The following is a 16,016-nucleotide window of genomic DNA, read 5'->3' as shown; positions in this document are numbered from 1 at the left end:
AACATTTGTTTGGTATCTGCTTTGTGTCGGTTGCTGGGCCGGGTGCTGAGGATACAAATAAGCAAAAGCACTGGTCCCTGTCTTCGCAGAGATGGCAGTGAAGGTAATTACAGAGCAGCATGGTAAGCAGGAGGAGGAGTTAAAGTCAGTACACGGTAGTGTAGGGACCTACAGGAGGTACCTAACAGAGTTTGGCTAAGGGTAACTGGAAGGATATCCTGGAGCAAACGATATCTAGACTGAGACCTGAGGAATGAGGAAGAGAGGGCAAGGTAAAGGGTGAGCGAAGTATTCCAGAGTGAGAGACCAGCAAGCTTAAGGTCTTCAAGGAAACAATGGGTTTAGGAAAGTAAAATTAGTTCATATGATTAGAGTATAAAATGTGAGGGGGAAAAACTGACTGTACAGATGAGGTGGCAGAAGTAAGCAAATACCGGGTTACACAAGGCTTTAAAACCTCACTATGCATGAGCCTAAGAACAGTGAACAAGGGGAGTGTGTGATCAGGTTTGCAATATAGTGAGATGCTTTGGCTAGAGTGTGGAGAGCCGACTGAAATGAGGGCCGGACAGGAGACTCTCCTGCAGGTAAAAAGCCATGAGGGAAATAAAGCACTATAAGGAGAAGAAGAAGGGACAAAGAAATTGAACAGAATCTGATGATCGGCGACTGGGGGTGAGGCACCGGGATAACTTGACTTTGCCTCCCAGATTTTTACCTTGGGCAAGGAGTACCTGTTGAATTATATTATTAATGTTCACGTAAAGCACAGGTGGCAAACACAAGGCCCGTGGGCTGAATCCGGCCCTCCACCTTGTTTTATCCAGCCCGGCACCTTGTTTCTACCCGGTGGCAGCACCGAGCTCTCGCTTAACTGTTAAGGAGTAGTTACATGTGCACAGCCCTAAATTACATTTGGCCCTTTGAAGGCAACCGCGAGGCTGATGTGGCCCCGGGTGAAAAGGAGCCTGACGCCCCTGACATAAAGGCTTGATGTGAATTACAAGGAGGTATGGGAACCCAGACGCCTTCCTCCACTACTTGGAAACAGTTCACATCAATCCCAACAATGACTTCCACATCGCCATATCCAGTGGTTCTCTCTCAGACGTTTAACAGTGTTGGCCACTTCCTTTTTTCAGGAAAGGGTTTTCTCTCCACTAGATTTCTTGACACCACGGTTGCCTAGATTATGTTGTTGTTTCTTTTCTTCTTCGGTGATGTTTTCCAGCATATGTAGCTCCCTGCTTTCTTCACACGCACTCCCCGAAGGGCGGCATCCACTCTCACGTTTTGTTGTTGACGTTTGTTCTCAGCTACCACAATTACAATGATGAGCCCTAAATCTAGATCTGACCTATGTCCTGAGTTCTCGGCCGGCATAGGCTCCTGCCTGCTACACCACAGACCACTTCAACACACGTCCGACATGGAAGTCATGCTTTTCCCTACCAAATTTATTTCTCCTAAATCACATTTGGGAGTAACTTGGAGAAAAGACAACAAAAGTTAATGAGGGATGGTCCCTGCCACCAAGGTGCCTACAGTCAGGGGACAGAGACAAAAATAAAGACTGCAATTATAATGCAGTGCAGGGAGTGCTATAATATGAACAAACCGAGGTTCCTAGGCAGACACATAAAAAGGGGGCACCTGGCCCATCGTGGAGTTCAGGGGTTTTTCTACAAGAGGGAACATCTTAGCTCAAGCAGAGGAAGTTAGTGTCAGGATGGGCGGGGTAGGACAAAATGGCAGGCAGCCGAACTACAACCGGGAAGAGACGGCTGACGTCAAACCGGGGAACCACCAATGACGGATTGCCGCTTTGCTCAAGGAGACCAATCCCTCGCCCCCACGAGGGGAGCCAACCAGGATTTGGTGCATAAAACCCCGCCACATTCCCTGCTTGGGCGCAACTTCCCCCCTGGCCCCGCTCCGGGGACCGGGGAACCTCGCCCGGGTGCGCAAACCCCGATAAAGCTCTGTACTGCCTGATTGTGTAGCTGATTGGCATTTCTTCCTCAGCGAAGCCTAAGAAAACCTTTCAGTTAGGTTTTTTAAAAGTAAGACAAACACATTCCAGTAAAAGATACTAGCTATTGCAAAGGAAGAGAGAAAGAACAGGCACTGGAACGCAAATAGCTAAGTAGATAGAGAATAAAACTTAGGGCTAAAGTAGTGAGAGATGAGGTCAGAGAAGGGAGCAGGGGCAGATCTTAAAGAATCTTCTGTTAAGTCCTGTTAAGGAACTTTAGCCTGAAGGGAAGGAGTTGCTGCTCCTTCCTGTTAAGGAACTTTAGCCTGAGGGGAAGGAGTTGCTGCTGCAGGAAAGGACAGGAACAGAACTGCCCTTTTAGAAGGACTAAAATGATAATTAAGACAGTATTTCATTGGAGACCTGTAAAATGAGCAAAACTTTACCAGGGGGCCCAGGAGGGGAAGGGTATTCCAAGATGCAAAAGCATGGAAAAATATACTAAAGCTTGAAGTAATATGGCTGGGTCGGGGAAGGGCAAGGGGTCCTATAGAAGTAAGGATAGAAAGGTCAGGAATGAACAAAATTGTGAAGGCCAAGTTTGGGCTTTATTCTAAAAGTCACGGGTTTTAAGCAAGGAAGTGTAATCAGAAATGTGAAATACGAATTTAAGGAGACAGCAGAAAAACCAGTTAGAAGGAGGCTATGAGAAATGAGAAACCATGAAGGCCTGAACTAACACCATAATAAGCGAGGGTAGAGGAGAGGGAATGGACTGAAATACCTCTTTGTGGGAGAATGGGAAGGATTTGGTAAAGAAGTCAAATGCGTCTCTGAAGTTTTGGGTTCAGCCAGCTGACTAGCTGGTGACGCTCCTAAAGAAGAGCCAGGAATAGCAAGTGGAAGATCAGATTTCAGGGGGGAGGGGGAACGATTGTCCTACAGTAAAATGGACTTTTTTCTTTTAATACACAGTAATAAAAGATATTTTTGATCGGGATGATGGAACATGATTATAGCAAAGACACCAATTCTGAAGGTTAAAGGGGAAAACACAACTCACTGATGGAGCCTTACTGCAGAGGACGCTAGGCAGGACTGCATCAGCATGCAGGTGGAAAGGCTCTGCAGATGCTAATGTTGCCTTCTTGTACCATAACCACACTGTCATTGAATTACATATTCTAGCTTACCTTGTAGCTAGATATGGCTGTGTGAGTGGGAGGGATATGCCCTACTTCCTGGTCTTGCCTGTAAAAGGATTGCAAGTGCTGTCCCTGGGCGTTTTCCTGCAAACTGACTAGAAACACACAGAGAGTAAGTCTAATAAATTTCGGAAGAAACTATGAAGCCATAATCAGAAGCAGCTGGCTTTATTTAACCCCTCAGGCAACCTGTAGGCCTCTAAACTATACCAGCGAGCAGAAGACTACAAAACCTACACGGTTGCCAAAGATGACACACTCTCTAACACCCATTTTGAATGTGGCAAGAGAGGATGATGGAGAGTCCTGGCAGTGGGAGATCTGCGAGGCGCTGCTACGGCAGCCATAGTCAGGTTTGGTTTTTGTTTACTTATTTCCAAGTTTACAATATTACCTGTTACGTTCTAGGTGCCGTTGTTTGTGTCAAAAAAAAAAAGATCAGCTCTCAGTCTTATTATTGCTTGTTTGAAAGTGAGACAACAAAACCTGGAGTGCTGAAAAGACTAGAGTTAGACCGTGTTAAACCCATAAACGTCAGCTCAAGACCAGTGAGCACAGGAGATTAAGGAGACAGCACCACCGAATCCCATTGGCATTCTACCATAGAAGTGCATACCATAAACCCAGGGAGTCAGAATAGAGCAATTTAAGAAGCAGAGGCCAAGAAGAAGAGTCTCACAAACAATGGGAAGACAAAGAAACAATTCCCAAATGAAAGGAAAGGAGGAAGTCTCAGAAAGAATGCTAACGGAAAAAGAGGCAAGTCAACTATCAGATACTGAGTTCAAAGCAATGGTCATCAGGAAGCTCACTGAGCTCTCTGAGCTCAAAGAGAACTACCAGAAACTACAAGGAAACTACAATGAACTCACTGCAAACTATATCAACATGAAAAAGGAAATAGAAACTATCAACAAGAGCCAAGAGGAAATGAAGAATACAATTTCTGAATTGAAGAACACAGTAGAAGGAATGAAAAGCAGACTTGATGAAGCAGAGGATCGGATCAGCGAGCTGGAGGACAAAGTAGAAAAGAACACCCAGAAAGTGCAAGAAATGGAAAAGAGGCTCAGAAAGAATGAAGAGGCAATAAGGGAAATGCAGGACAACATGAAACGTAACAATATCCGTATAATAGGAATACCAGAAGGAGAAGAAGAAGAGCAAGGGATAGAAAACCTGTTTGAGAGGATGATGGACCAGGAAGAGCCTCCTGGAAAACAAAGTCAGGAATCAGGGAGAAAAGATGGGGGAATTTCTCTAACAAACGAGAACCACTAACCATTCTCTGGTTACAACAGGGGATCTTTGAAATTGCTGTGAAGTAGTTATTTTAATATTGCTAGGCAGCAGGGCTTCTACGTATTTCTTGTTCTTCCTGTTTCTAAAAGGGAGTTTGTAACTTCCACTGTGGCGGTGCTGTTAGTATTTCACCATTGTCTATTTGGTGGGGCTGGAGAAACGGAGGGAACGTACGACTTGTCTTTAAGCTTATGGTCAGTGGGTCACAGGAACCAGCCCTGGGCCTGATGGAGAGGACTGTGTATCACCCAGACTCTCTGTGGACTTGGAGCTGGACATAACCAGATGAGTCTTTGGGGACACCTCCTACCAAGAGGAGGTGTGTTCTATCTTGGGAAGAAGAGTATACTCGGACATGTGGGTAGGGCAGAACAGTAGACTGCAAGATTGCAAGCTGTCTCCTGATCTCCCAGAACTTCCTCCGGAGTAACGGAGTTTTAGCTGAGCATATGGCTGCCCAGCTAGAAATGACACATCCTAGTTTCCCTTCCACGTACATTAGCTACATAACTACAGGGCAGATAATAAAATGTGAGCAGAAGCTTCTGAACAGTAAAGTATCAGGCCATTTCTGGGCTTTGCTTTTAAAAATACTGGGCAACCACAGGGAGGTCACAAGAACTGAAGAAGCTGCTTTAGCCAAAGTTGGAAAGCCCTAAATAAAAACGGTTGAGCCACCCCACCAGCCCCGAAGTACTCACCTCTTGGCTCTCTAATTTCAGTTAACACTGTATTTTGGGGTCTCTCTCTTATAGTAATATAGACTTGATCCTAAATTATAGGATTTAGCCCTAGTAAGCAATTAAGGATCTCCTTCTGAGATAAGAACTAAGAAAATGAGCATAGGTTAGGTAACAAAATTTTTTTAGGTATTAATGAAGGAGGTTTAGGCACTTTTAAAGTCATTACTAAGACTGCCCATCCATGCTCTGTCCACTCCCTTCTCCAGCCAGTCACCACAGCGATCTTCCTAAAGCAAAGCCTCACCACGCCAACCCTGGCTGAAAGCCTCCAGTGCCTTTCCACTGCCCAGGGTGTACCGTCCAATCTCTTAACATGGCCTATAACACCTGACATGACTTCTACCCATCTCTCTAGCTTTATTTTCACCACACTAGGCACCAGTCACAAAAAAAACAAAAAAAAACAAAACAAAAAAACCAAACCTGCATTTCCCTAAACATGTCCTTTGATGCGATGCCTCCGTACTTCTCTACTAGCTGTTCCGTCTACCTGAGATGCCCTCCAGCTACCCACCACCTCTCCCACTCTCCTTAATTATCTATGCATCTGACTGTCTCCTTCATTAAACTGTAACCTCCAAGAGGGCAAACACCGTGCTTTTTGTTGTATCCCCAGCACCACGCAAAGCAGTTGGCGACAGTCGAGTGCTCAGTAAATATTTACTAAAAGAATGAAGAAGTATTATGCATTTTATCTGTATCAAGTTTCGCATATCATAGAGCTCTATAGCAAAATCAGTTTTACATCTCACATTTCCATATCCTTCTTTAGAAGATTAATATCACTTCAAATGACAGAACAAAATAATTACAAGTTAAATTTATAGTTAATAACACTAGACACATTCTAAGCTGGCAAAGGTTACTGTTCTGTCAGCTTATTCACATTATCTACCAATGAGTTTCTTTTTTAGTTTTATACTGTCCTGATTATAATAACAGAATTCATTTCCTTCACCCTCTACCCATGCAAAGCAGAACTCACTTGCCATGTGAGTACGTTAGTTTGTTATTTTCAGAAGGTATCTTAGCCAGAATCTGCTCGGTCACCTCCAGGAAGTTTCCTCCACACCAAGCATGTTTGGCGAGGATAGTGGTTCCCCTGGCAACAACAGCAAAAAGAATGGCCATGGCTTCAATCTATCAAAAGGAAAAGAGACACACAAGACTTAGAATACTTCTTTGATGTGATCTTTCAAAGGTAACTTACTATCATTTAGCGACATCTACCTGGACACAGAACTGACCAAGGCCCTCTAGCATCAAGTGTAACAGACGTAGTTACAGGTTTAACAAGTACATCGCAGTCTTGTATAAGCTTACAACCCAATCATGCCGATATGTGTACACATAGAGACATACCAAATACACACACATTCATACACACACACACACATATTTATATGTGTGTGTGCGTGTACAATGATAGATAGGTTGCAGTTATAAATTATACAGCACCAACTCCTATCACCCTTTCAAAAGCAGTGACGTAAAGACATCTTCATCCTCTAGTGCAGGAATGCCATTCTGAAAATTCATCCTTGGAAATAATTCAACAGAAGTTAGACTCTAGATTCGTAAAGATAGCTATTAACAATAATAATAGGCCATATTTACTAAGTGCTCATTATGTGCCAGGCATCATTTTAAGCATTTTTCAAATATTAGCTGATTTAACTCTCATATCAATAAAGTTATACACTATTATAATACTCACATTAAAATGAAAAAACTGAAGTATAGACAACTTATATATAGTTTGCCCAAAATTACACAGCTAGGAAGTGATAAAAGCCAGGCTTTAAACCCAGGGAGGATGGTTCTAAAATCCACAGTTTTATCCCTGTATGTATACTGCCTCTACCAGAAAGGCATTAATTACCCAAAATAGAAATGAAGTGAAAACAACCCAAACCTCCCACAAGAGAGGGATGATTCTATAAATGGTGGCAAGATCCTTCATAGAACATTTCTAAAAACAACGCAGCATGAGTTTGAGATTATTTTTGTCATGTTTATGAATTTGTACCATTGTTTTCCTACATATCAGCCCAGTCTGTCTTATCTAATGATATACACTTATTTAAAAATATGAAAAAAAAAGCCTTCCTAGTCCTCCACTAACTCTTCAACGTAATGTTATTTGTTAACATGTTCCCTTTCATCCAATAAGTCAGTGGTTCTCAAACTGTAGTGTGAATGAGTCATGTTAGGTGGCAGAGTCAGAGTCACTTATTAAAATTGCATATTCTTGGCATCATCCCCTGAAATTCTGATTCACTAGGCCTGAGGTGGGGCCTTGAATATGTATTTAAGACAAGCCTGCCTGGATGCAGATGACTCACGCAACCACATTTTGTGAAACACAGCAACAGATAGAAAGTGCCTGAGGTCAGGGGATGCACCGATTCCCTTTTGGAACGCTAGCGCTGAAGGCCAGCGCACAGGGAAGTGCCCGCCTGTCTCTGGAGCTGAATGCCTCTCGTTCCATTCTCTAAATGAGGGTGTTCCCCAGAGTTCTGTGTTCAGCCACCTTCTTTCTGGATTTCTCCTTACCCATTTGTAGCAAGTTACAATTTCCAAATCACTTTTCATACATTACAGTCCTTGATTCTAAAGCTTCAACTGCCCATGTAACATGCTCCAGGTACTGCCCCATTTCTTAAAATCATCATCTGGAAACACTCTCTGCTTCTCTATCTCCTTTTAACTCAAGTTACTATACTCTGGCTTTTGTCCTGAACACTCCAAAAAACCATGCTTGCTGAGCTCGCCAACAGCCTCTCTTGCAAAATTAAGTGGTAACTTCTCTATTTTCACCTTACTAGACCTCTCAGAACTGTCAACACTGCCAACTAAACCTTCTTTCTTGAAATCCTCCTGCATGCCTACCTCTCCTGTCTTCTTGCTGAGTCTTCCTCCCCTAGTTCACCTCTAAATGTTGAATTTCCACAGGGATTGGTTCTGCACTCTTATCCTTAGATGAGCTCATCTAGACCTGCCATTTTAAACATGATTTATTTGTGGCAGGTACATTGCATGCAAAGATACAAAACAAAGCAAAAAAGAAGCAAAGGCACACCCAAACTGGGGGAAAACCAAAGGTAAAACCCAACGTGCAACCAACAGTTGAGGGAAAGAAAGGGAGGAGAATAGGGAGACACAAAGAAGACTGAGAAAGGAAAACCAGAAGAGTGTGGCGGCCTGGAAGCCAAAGGGAAAGAAAGCTTCAAGGAGGAACAAGTGTCGGGGCCTGGCTGTATTCCCTGATGCATGCTGTGATGATTCGAAAACAGGCACTGAAATTTTACAAGGAAGGAGGTCATTGGTTAGGGTCAAAGAGACAGGAAGTGGAGTGGAACAAACACACAAAGAGAAACAGAGATGAAAAATCATGTGGTTCCTGACACAGAGGTGAAAAAGTAGTAGCCTCAGTCCCTCAGCAGCGTGAAGAATAAAACTGAGTTTGGTGACAATACAAAAACATCTAGTGTCTGAGTGGACCATAAGTTCATTATGAACTGAGGTAATTACTTAAAAAGCTTATGTAATCTTAAATTACATTAAGAAACAGGGTATCTTGTCTTGATCTCTTTAAGAACTACTGCCATTATACTCTGTGGTGGTTAGAACACAACTGGAACACTGAGTTCAACCCTGGGTGTAGTATTTCAAGAATGCACAGAAAGGCAACAGTATGGGTGAGAGGCCTGGAGATTGTTATCATTTGAAGCATGGCTAGAGGAACTTAGAAACATTTAACGTGACAAAGAGAAGACTTAGAGGGAATGTGACAGCAGTCTTCGAGTTTACATAAAACAGTCACCTGGAACAGGGTACATTATTCGGAATATAACTAGGAACAATGAATATAAATTATAGGGAAGCAGCTTATTGTTCAATTAAAGCAGCCCCCAGTTGAAAAATGCCTGACTGTTAAACATTGAGCACATAGCAACAAAAACTTTACTTTCCTCTCAGATGTCACTAATAGGAATTAATTAAAAATCCCACCTACAATCAAGTCTCACCTGCCCCCACTGTAGATCTCTCCTAATAGAATCTGTAATGTCTTAATGAGTATCGGGGCAATAGAAACAACTGTGGTATAAATAATACTGAAATCAGAAATAGTTGAAATCAGAAAGCCTAGCTCTTCTAATGATTAGCAGTATATGAATGTCTAATAGAGTGCTATACAAATATAATATTCAAGAACAAGAATGAAAAGATAAGCCACAGAGAGAAGAAAAAAAAAAGATAATGGAATATAATAGAAAGCCCTGTCTCAACACTGTTCTTCCCTGTCCTCTTATTCACTGCTTGCTTGGTCCCAGAGCCATCATTCCAATTCTACTTCATTCCTGCTCAGAATTGTGTATGAGTTTCTTGTGGCTGACATTTTTGAAAAGTACCAAAAGCCGCAAGGCTTAAATCAACAGAACTATACTGTCTCACAGTTCTGGAGGCCAGAAGCCCCAAATCAAGATGTTGGAAGGGCCATGCTCCCTCTGAAATCTGTAGAGGAGAATCCTTCCTCACCTCTTCCTAGCATCTGGTGGTTTGCTGGCAAACCATGGCATTCCTTGGCTTGCAGCTGAAGCACTTCAGTCTCTGCTTCCAGTCAGTGCTCCCCATGTGTCTTTGTCTCCACATGGCATTCTCTGTGTCTCTTTTCTTATAAGGACACCTACTGCAGTATGACCTCATTTTAACTTACATCTTAACTTATATCTTAATGAACACATCTGCAAAGACCCTATTTCCAAAAAAGGTCACATTCACAGGTACCAGGGGAGAGGATTCAATATATCTTCCGTGAGGACACAATAAACCCCCATATTAGAAACTAACTGGTCCTCCCAATTCACTCCTACTCTCCCTTCCATATATTAACATCACCCCAACTTGCCTCCCTCTACTCTCCAAAACCTCTATCCCAATTCTTTCCTTACTCATTTAAGAGTCTTCAGCAGTGGGCCAGAAGGGCAACCTCCCATAGCTTGGAGTTAATAAAGGCCTGTTTCTATTGCCTAGAAGTTTCCAAGAAAAGGACATTTTTGTTCCAGTTTTGGGGATTCCAAAAGAAAAGATATGCTCTTGGGGAATCCAAAGGAGCAATCTGGATGCAGTTTCTTACAGAAGAATTATTGTAAATTGTCGTGAAGGTCTTTAAGTCCATTAAATTAAAGGTTAAGTAAGATGCTACTGGTTGACGTAACAATCAAAAGGTCATACATAGCATAATTTATAGAAGAAACTGCATCCAGAGTGTCAAACTATAATCTTACGAAGGAACCTTTGGAATATATCCATTTGTAAGGAAGAGACTGCCTGTATTTAAAAAAAGTGCTAACAAAATAGCACAACAGTGATGCAAACGCTCCTCCTCAGTGGAGGCATCTTCCAGTGCAGATTGAACAGTTTCAGATAACTGATTGGGGGAAAAGGCCAAGTCAGTGTTTCTCACACTCCAGTCTACGTGTTCTGAAAAATTTTTTAATTCTGTATTTTATTTTGATAAAATTGTATAATGTTCATCAGGGGTGTCCAACCTTTTGGCATCTCTGGGCCACACTGGAAGACGAGGAGTTCTCTTGGGCCACGCATTGAATACGCAAACACTAACAAAAATTGACGAGCAAAATAAGGTTTTAAGTAACTTTACGATTTTGTGTTGGGCCGCCTTCATAGCCACCCTGGGCCGCATGTGGCCCGAGGGCTGGGTGCGGCTTGGAAACCCCTGACTGTGTATGAACATTCTGGATCATCCGCACGTATAGCTTATAAATGAGGGATGACACACAATTCAGTGCTCCATTTCCACTATGAAACCACAGGTACCAAAAAATTCCCTAAAATGACAATACTTAATTTTTTAATGTATTAGAAGCATGTCTGGCTGCTCTTAGGTTGTCATATTCTAAAATCATAATGACAATCATAACTCAAGTACTCTGTATTTCTGTCATGTTTTTGCTCAGTTATAAAGATGAAATTTATCTTTTATAGTAACAACTTACAACTGAAAGATATCTTCATGGAAAAAACTTTTATTTTAAAAAATTGAGATTTTTATCTGACATTCTGAAAGTGACAATGTGGCAGAATGACATGAGCACATACACTATCTCAGGCTAAGGAGAAAATAATATTTAAAGATGTGTTTGTACTAAGTGGAAACCAATGACACCATAATGTGCTGTATGATAAATAAAGGCTGTGCGACTGTTCCAAAAGGAAAAAAACTGGAAGAATTAACTCATTACATAAAACATGGTAGTAATAGTCAATGCAAAATAAAAAGTATTCTGTATCATTATTTATAATATTGTAAGGGAATGTATTATGCTAATCCTTGCAACAGTTCACCGGCAGAATGTTTCACTGGAAATCCGCGGCGGGTATTAAATTTTTCCCACCCTTGTGTCATGCGGCATACTACTAAACTGGCCCATTAAATTAAACGGTGGGGCACGCAAGGTACTGAGCAGAGAGATTAGAACTAATTTGAGGAGGAAGCTATGGAACAAGAGAGGACGCAGAAGTGAGAACAAGCTAGGGAAGATAAATAAGCAAACCTGACAAAATGGAATGGTCCACATTTGGTTAATGGGAAGGTGTAGGGATAAGCCCAATGGCCTTATAGGAAGAAAGCCTTGTATAAATTAAGTAATTTGGATTGGATCAAATAGTTTTTCTATTTCAGTTCAACACATATTTTCTGAAGGTTTACTATGTGGTAGTCAATATAGTAGACACTGAAATATGAAGACCAGTAAAAAGCAGACCTCTACACTCAAGGAAGCCATGGTACAATGGGGAAGACAGACACAAACAAATGCAATAAAATGAAATGAGTGAATAACAGAAGAACGTATGCAGCTGGTCAGGAGATTTGCACTTATCTCACCTTGAATGAAGAAAAAAATGTATGTGTCAGCTTATATATTAGGAATTTTCTCAGTATATGTTACAACTATTTCTCCTTGGAAAAGAAATCAATGCATCTATTTTATCCTCAGTAGGTTCCCAGTGCCTGGTACAGTGCCTGGCACATACTATTCCCTCAAATATCTGTTGAATAAATGAACGGACATTGAGCATGGTTTGGTTTTAAGTATACTATAAGTGATACATAACTTTACTAGTAGGAGCTGGCAAAAATAATATTTCGATCATCAACTATCTCCCTAAACAAGATAAAGCAGCTGATCTGAGAATAATCCATTCCCCAACTCTTCTGTCTGGGTCTTAGGAGGAAATAAGCCAACAACAGATAAGCCACCGATTCTGATGTAATAACCTTGGAAGAGACAGAAGAATGAAGAACATTGATATGACAGAAGACAAGAAGTATTTATGAAAAGCCTTAAGTCTGGTCGTACAGGACTGTTCTTGCTGGTATTGCAAATATTCTTTTTGGGTGATCCTCTTAGGCCCAATCCAATCCCTCTGACTTTCTCAGAATAGTGGCCTACTCTGTCAAGTCAGCCACTTGTTTTACTTCACATTAACTACCACTACCTCATATAACGTGATCTTGCATTCCTCTTTGTTCCCACACACAAACATGTAAGCTACTGAGAGCAGCGATTTCCTGCGTCTTGTTTCCAACTACATCTCATGCAGTTAGAAAAGTGCCCAGCACATATTAGCTGTTCAGTAAGTGCTCTCACACACAGCTATTCAAAGGGAAAGAATGTCCCAAACATGACAGTATCCTCTGGGACCAAGGATGGGACAATGGAGGTGCAGGTAGTTGAAAACAATTAGTAAGACAGAAAAGGGTTTTATAACTGATTGTAGGTGTTATGGGAGAGGGAGATGTAAAGCATGTACCAAAGAATATATTACATGGTCAGAGTTTGTTAAATTTTGGTCAATAATAACAACATTATACATGTTTGGCATTGAGAAAACAGGTCTGGGTGCAAACAGAGTTTCTATCCGAACGGAGGAAGAAGGATGTCAACAATGAGCGGTGGAGGAAGGGCACGCAGAGGACTAGAAACCCACGTAGGGGCTCAGAAGGAGGGGAGGCAGACGGTGACGTCATTCAAACATGAGCGTAGAGAGGAGTTTTCAAAAGACTCAAGAGATTTAAATGCTATAGAAAGGTCTTGCAGAATGCCAACTGAAGGAAAGTTATCATTTTTTCCCTCCTGTAAGTGACGCATTCTGACACTCCTTAACTCCAGGCCTTTTCAGGGGCATAAAACTCACTTGGCCAAAACTGCACCTGTCCGACAATTAGGACCGTCGACAACAGAGAAAGCCCAAGTCATCCTCGCACTGCCTCCTCGTTCTACCCCGGCGTGTTCAGGTCAACACCTCTGCCCTCCCTCCGCCGACGTTTCCCCGCCTTCTGCCGACCGCACCCCGCTCCATTTACCTGTGCGGACACCCGCTGAGAGAGCGCGGGCTCTGGACTGAGGGGCGTGGGTCAGCTGGGGTCGCTAACTGCCCACTCCCAGAGAACGCTGGGACCGGACGGCGCCAGCTTCCGGGTACAAGCCCCGCCCGCGCGCGGACTCCTGGGAATGTGAGCACTCCTCCAATGAGTGAGGCAGGAGGGGAGGAGCCTGTGCGTTCCCAGCCACCGCACTTCCCAGGTGCGGCACTGCATTCTGGGATTGGTAGTTCCGACTGGCGTATAGTGTAGTCTGTCACGCTTCAGTCAATAACTCTTGTAAGCATCGAGCATTAGTCCTGCGGGAAAACCAGAAGATACAGGGCCACAAAGACTTTACCAGCGTTAAGTTGGCGGGGTAAATGAAGAACCGATCGTGTCCCACCATCTCCCTTCTTAGTCTCAGCAGATAATATTGCCTGTTAACTTCACACACAAAATAGAATTCATCTGGAAGGAACTCCCTCTACTTTCGCCACGAAATTTTCTAACTTCCTCAGACTCCCCATAAATCTTTTCTCCCAATCTTTTGCAACAACAACAACAACTACTACTACTACCAATCTACTTTGATCTAAGCTCTCTCATCTGCTTTACAACCCCATTCCCTTTTGCCAACAGAGTCTAGCTCCACTGATGAACCCCTCTGTCTCCTGACTTGTCCAATGGCTTCCTGCTATTTTTGCTTTTTATTATCAGCACTTAAAGATGGTCAAAGCTTCTCTCATCTAAAATATTCCAAAATCATCTTTCTCAGCCCCACCCCCCCCAAACCCCTCACCACACACAGACTTAATTTAACCTTGTGGTCTTTCTTCCACCTCTCCTTTCCAGTCAAAATTCTTCACAGTGTTGCTGAAACAAATAGACACTTTTCAAGCATTGCCGTACTTCAATTCTGCAGGATTTTACATTGATTATTCCCTTCCTTCTTGAAAACTTCTGTCTTAGTTCCAGCTGCTTTAACAAAATACCACAGATTGGATGGCTTAAACAACAGAAATTTATTTCTCACAGCTCTGGAGACTGGGAAGTTTCAGACCAGAGTGCCAGAGTGGTCAGGGTCTGTTGAGGACTTGCTTCGTGACTTGCAGACTGCTGCATTCTTTCTGTATGGCACAGACAGCATCCCTTTCTCATCTTTTATAAGGGCACTAATCCCTTATAAAAGGGATTCGTGCGAGCTCCATTGTCATGGCCTAATTACTTCCCACAGGCGCCACCTCTAAACACCATCACTTGAGCATCAGGGCTCAAACATAAATTTCCGTGGGGAGCACATTCACTTCATAGCACTCTTTAGTCTCAGCCCTTTTTAAGATGTTGCATTCTCCTGGTTCCTTTCTCACTTCTGTGGCAGCTCCTCGTTTTCCTTTGAAATGTTCATGTTCCATAGGACTCTGCCCTAGACTCTCTTCTTTTCTTAGTCTTCACCCTTTGGTGGGGTGGTCTTCACCATTGCCATTGCTTTAGTTGTCATCAGTGTGCTGATTATTCCCACATATAGGAAGTCCAGGTAGGACTCCTGTAACTGAGAGTGAACTATCTAATGACAGCTGGACCTCTCTTTCAGGCACCTAAAATTTAATTTAGTATTCAGTTAGCCTAATACATTTTTACCCTCCTGTCTCCCATAACCTGCTCCTCCCCCTCTAATCCCATTTCAGTGACTGGCACAACCATGCAATCAGCTGCCCACACTAGAAAACTGAGTATCATTTTGAATGTGCTTACCCCTTGATGCTCACATCCAAACAATTACCAAGTCATTAATTCTATCTCCTAAATGTTTCACTTTCAAGCTTCAGTTTTCTCAACTTTAAAGTTAGGATAATAGCAGTATCTGTATTTAAGGATTATTGCAATGATTAATAAGCAGTAGTACCAGGCAGAGAGTAAGCACTCAAGGACAATAAGTATTTATTGAACAAGCATTGTGTTTTTTTAAAATATTTTATTTATTTATATATATTTAGAGAGGGGAAGGGAGGGAGAAAGAGAGGGAGAGAAACATTAATGTGGTTGCCTCTCACGCGCCCCTCACTGGGGACCTGGCCTGCAACCCAGGCATGTGCCCTGACTCTGAATCAAACTGGCGACCCTTTGCTTCGCAGGTCGCCACTCAATCCACTGAGCCACACCAGCCAGGGCAGCATTGTGTTCGTTATTAGTTCTCCTTCATTAGATCTTAATAATTATAGCTAGCATATACTTTTATTTAATTTATATTTAGAGAGAAATAAAGGGAAAAAATAAACAAGAAATGGTGAGGTATTTTGTGCAAGTTACCCCTACTCCATTCTTCAGTATTTTTCCGAGTATGACACAATATATTGTAGTACTGGTCATGAAGCACTATACACATGGTTCTACTCTAA

At 42.4% G+C, this 16,016-nt stretch overlaps 1 protein-coding gene across 1 annotated transcript in view; it reads right to left on the bottom strand.

The window, feature by feature from the left end:
* The window catches only part of VAMP7 (vesicle associated membrane protein 7), a 45,708-nt gene extending 31,954 nt beyond the window's left edge, over nucleotides 1-13,754 (bottom strand). Inside the window, exons 1-2 of the mRNA XM_024564375.3 lie at nucleotides 13,621-13,754; nucleotides 6,211-6,365 (exon numbers count right to left, since the gene is read on the bottom strand). Of these exons, the coding sequence (XP_024420143.1) occupies nucleotides 6,211-6,356 (146 nt within the window). The 5' untranslated portion in view covers nucleotides 6,357-6,365; nucleotides 13,621-13,754. The remainder of the gene's footprint in view (nucleotides 1-6,210; nucleotides 6,366-13,620) is intronic.
* Nucleotides 13,755-16,016: the final 2,262 nt, after the last annotated feature.

The sequence above is a fragment of the Desmodus rotundus genome, chromosome X (genome assembly GCF_022682495.2).
Source record: "Desmodus rotundus isolate HL8 chromosome X, HLdesRot8A.1, whole genome shotgun sequence".
NCBI lineage: Eukaryota > Metazoa > Chordata > Mammalia > Chiroptera > Phyllostomidae > Desmodus > Desmodus rotundus.
Note: the sequence above shows the minus strand (reverse complement) of the source record. Positions and strands in the feature narration are given on the sequence as shown.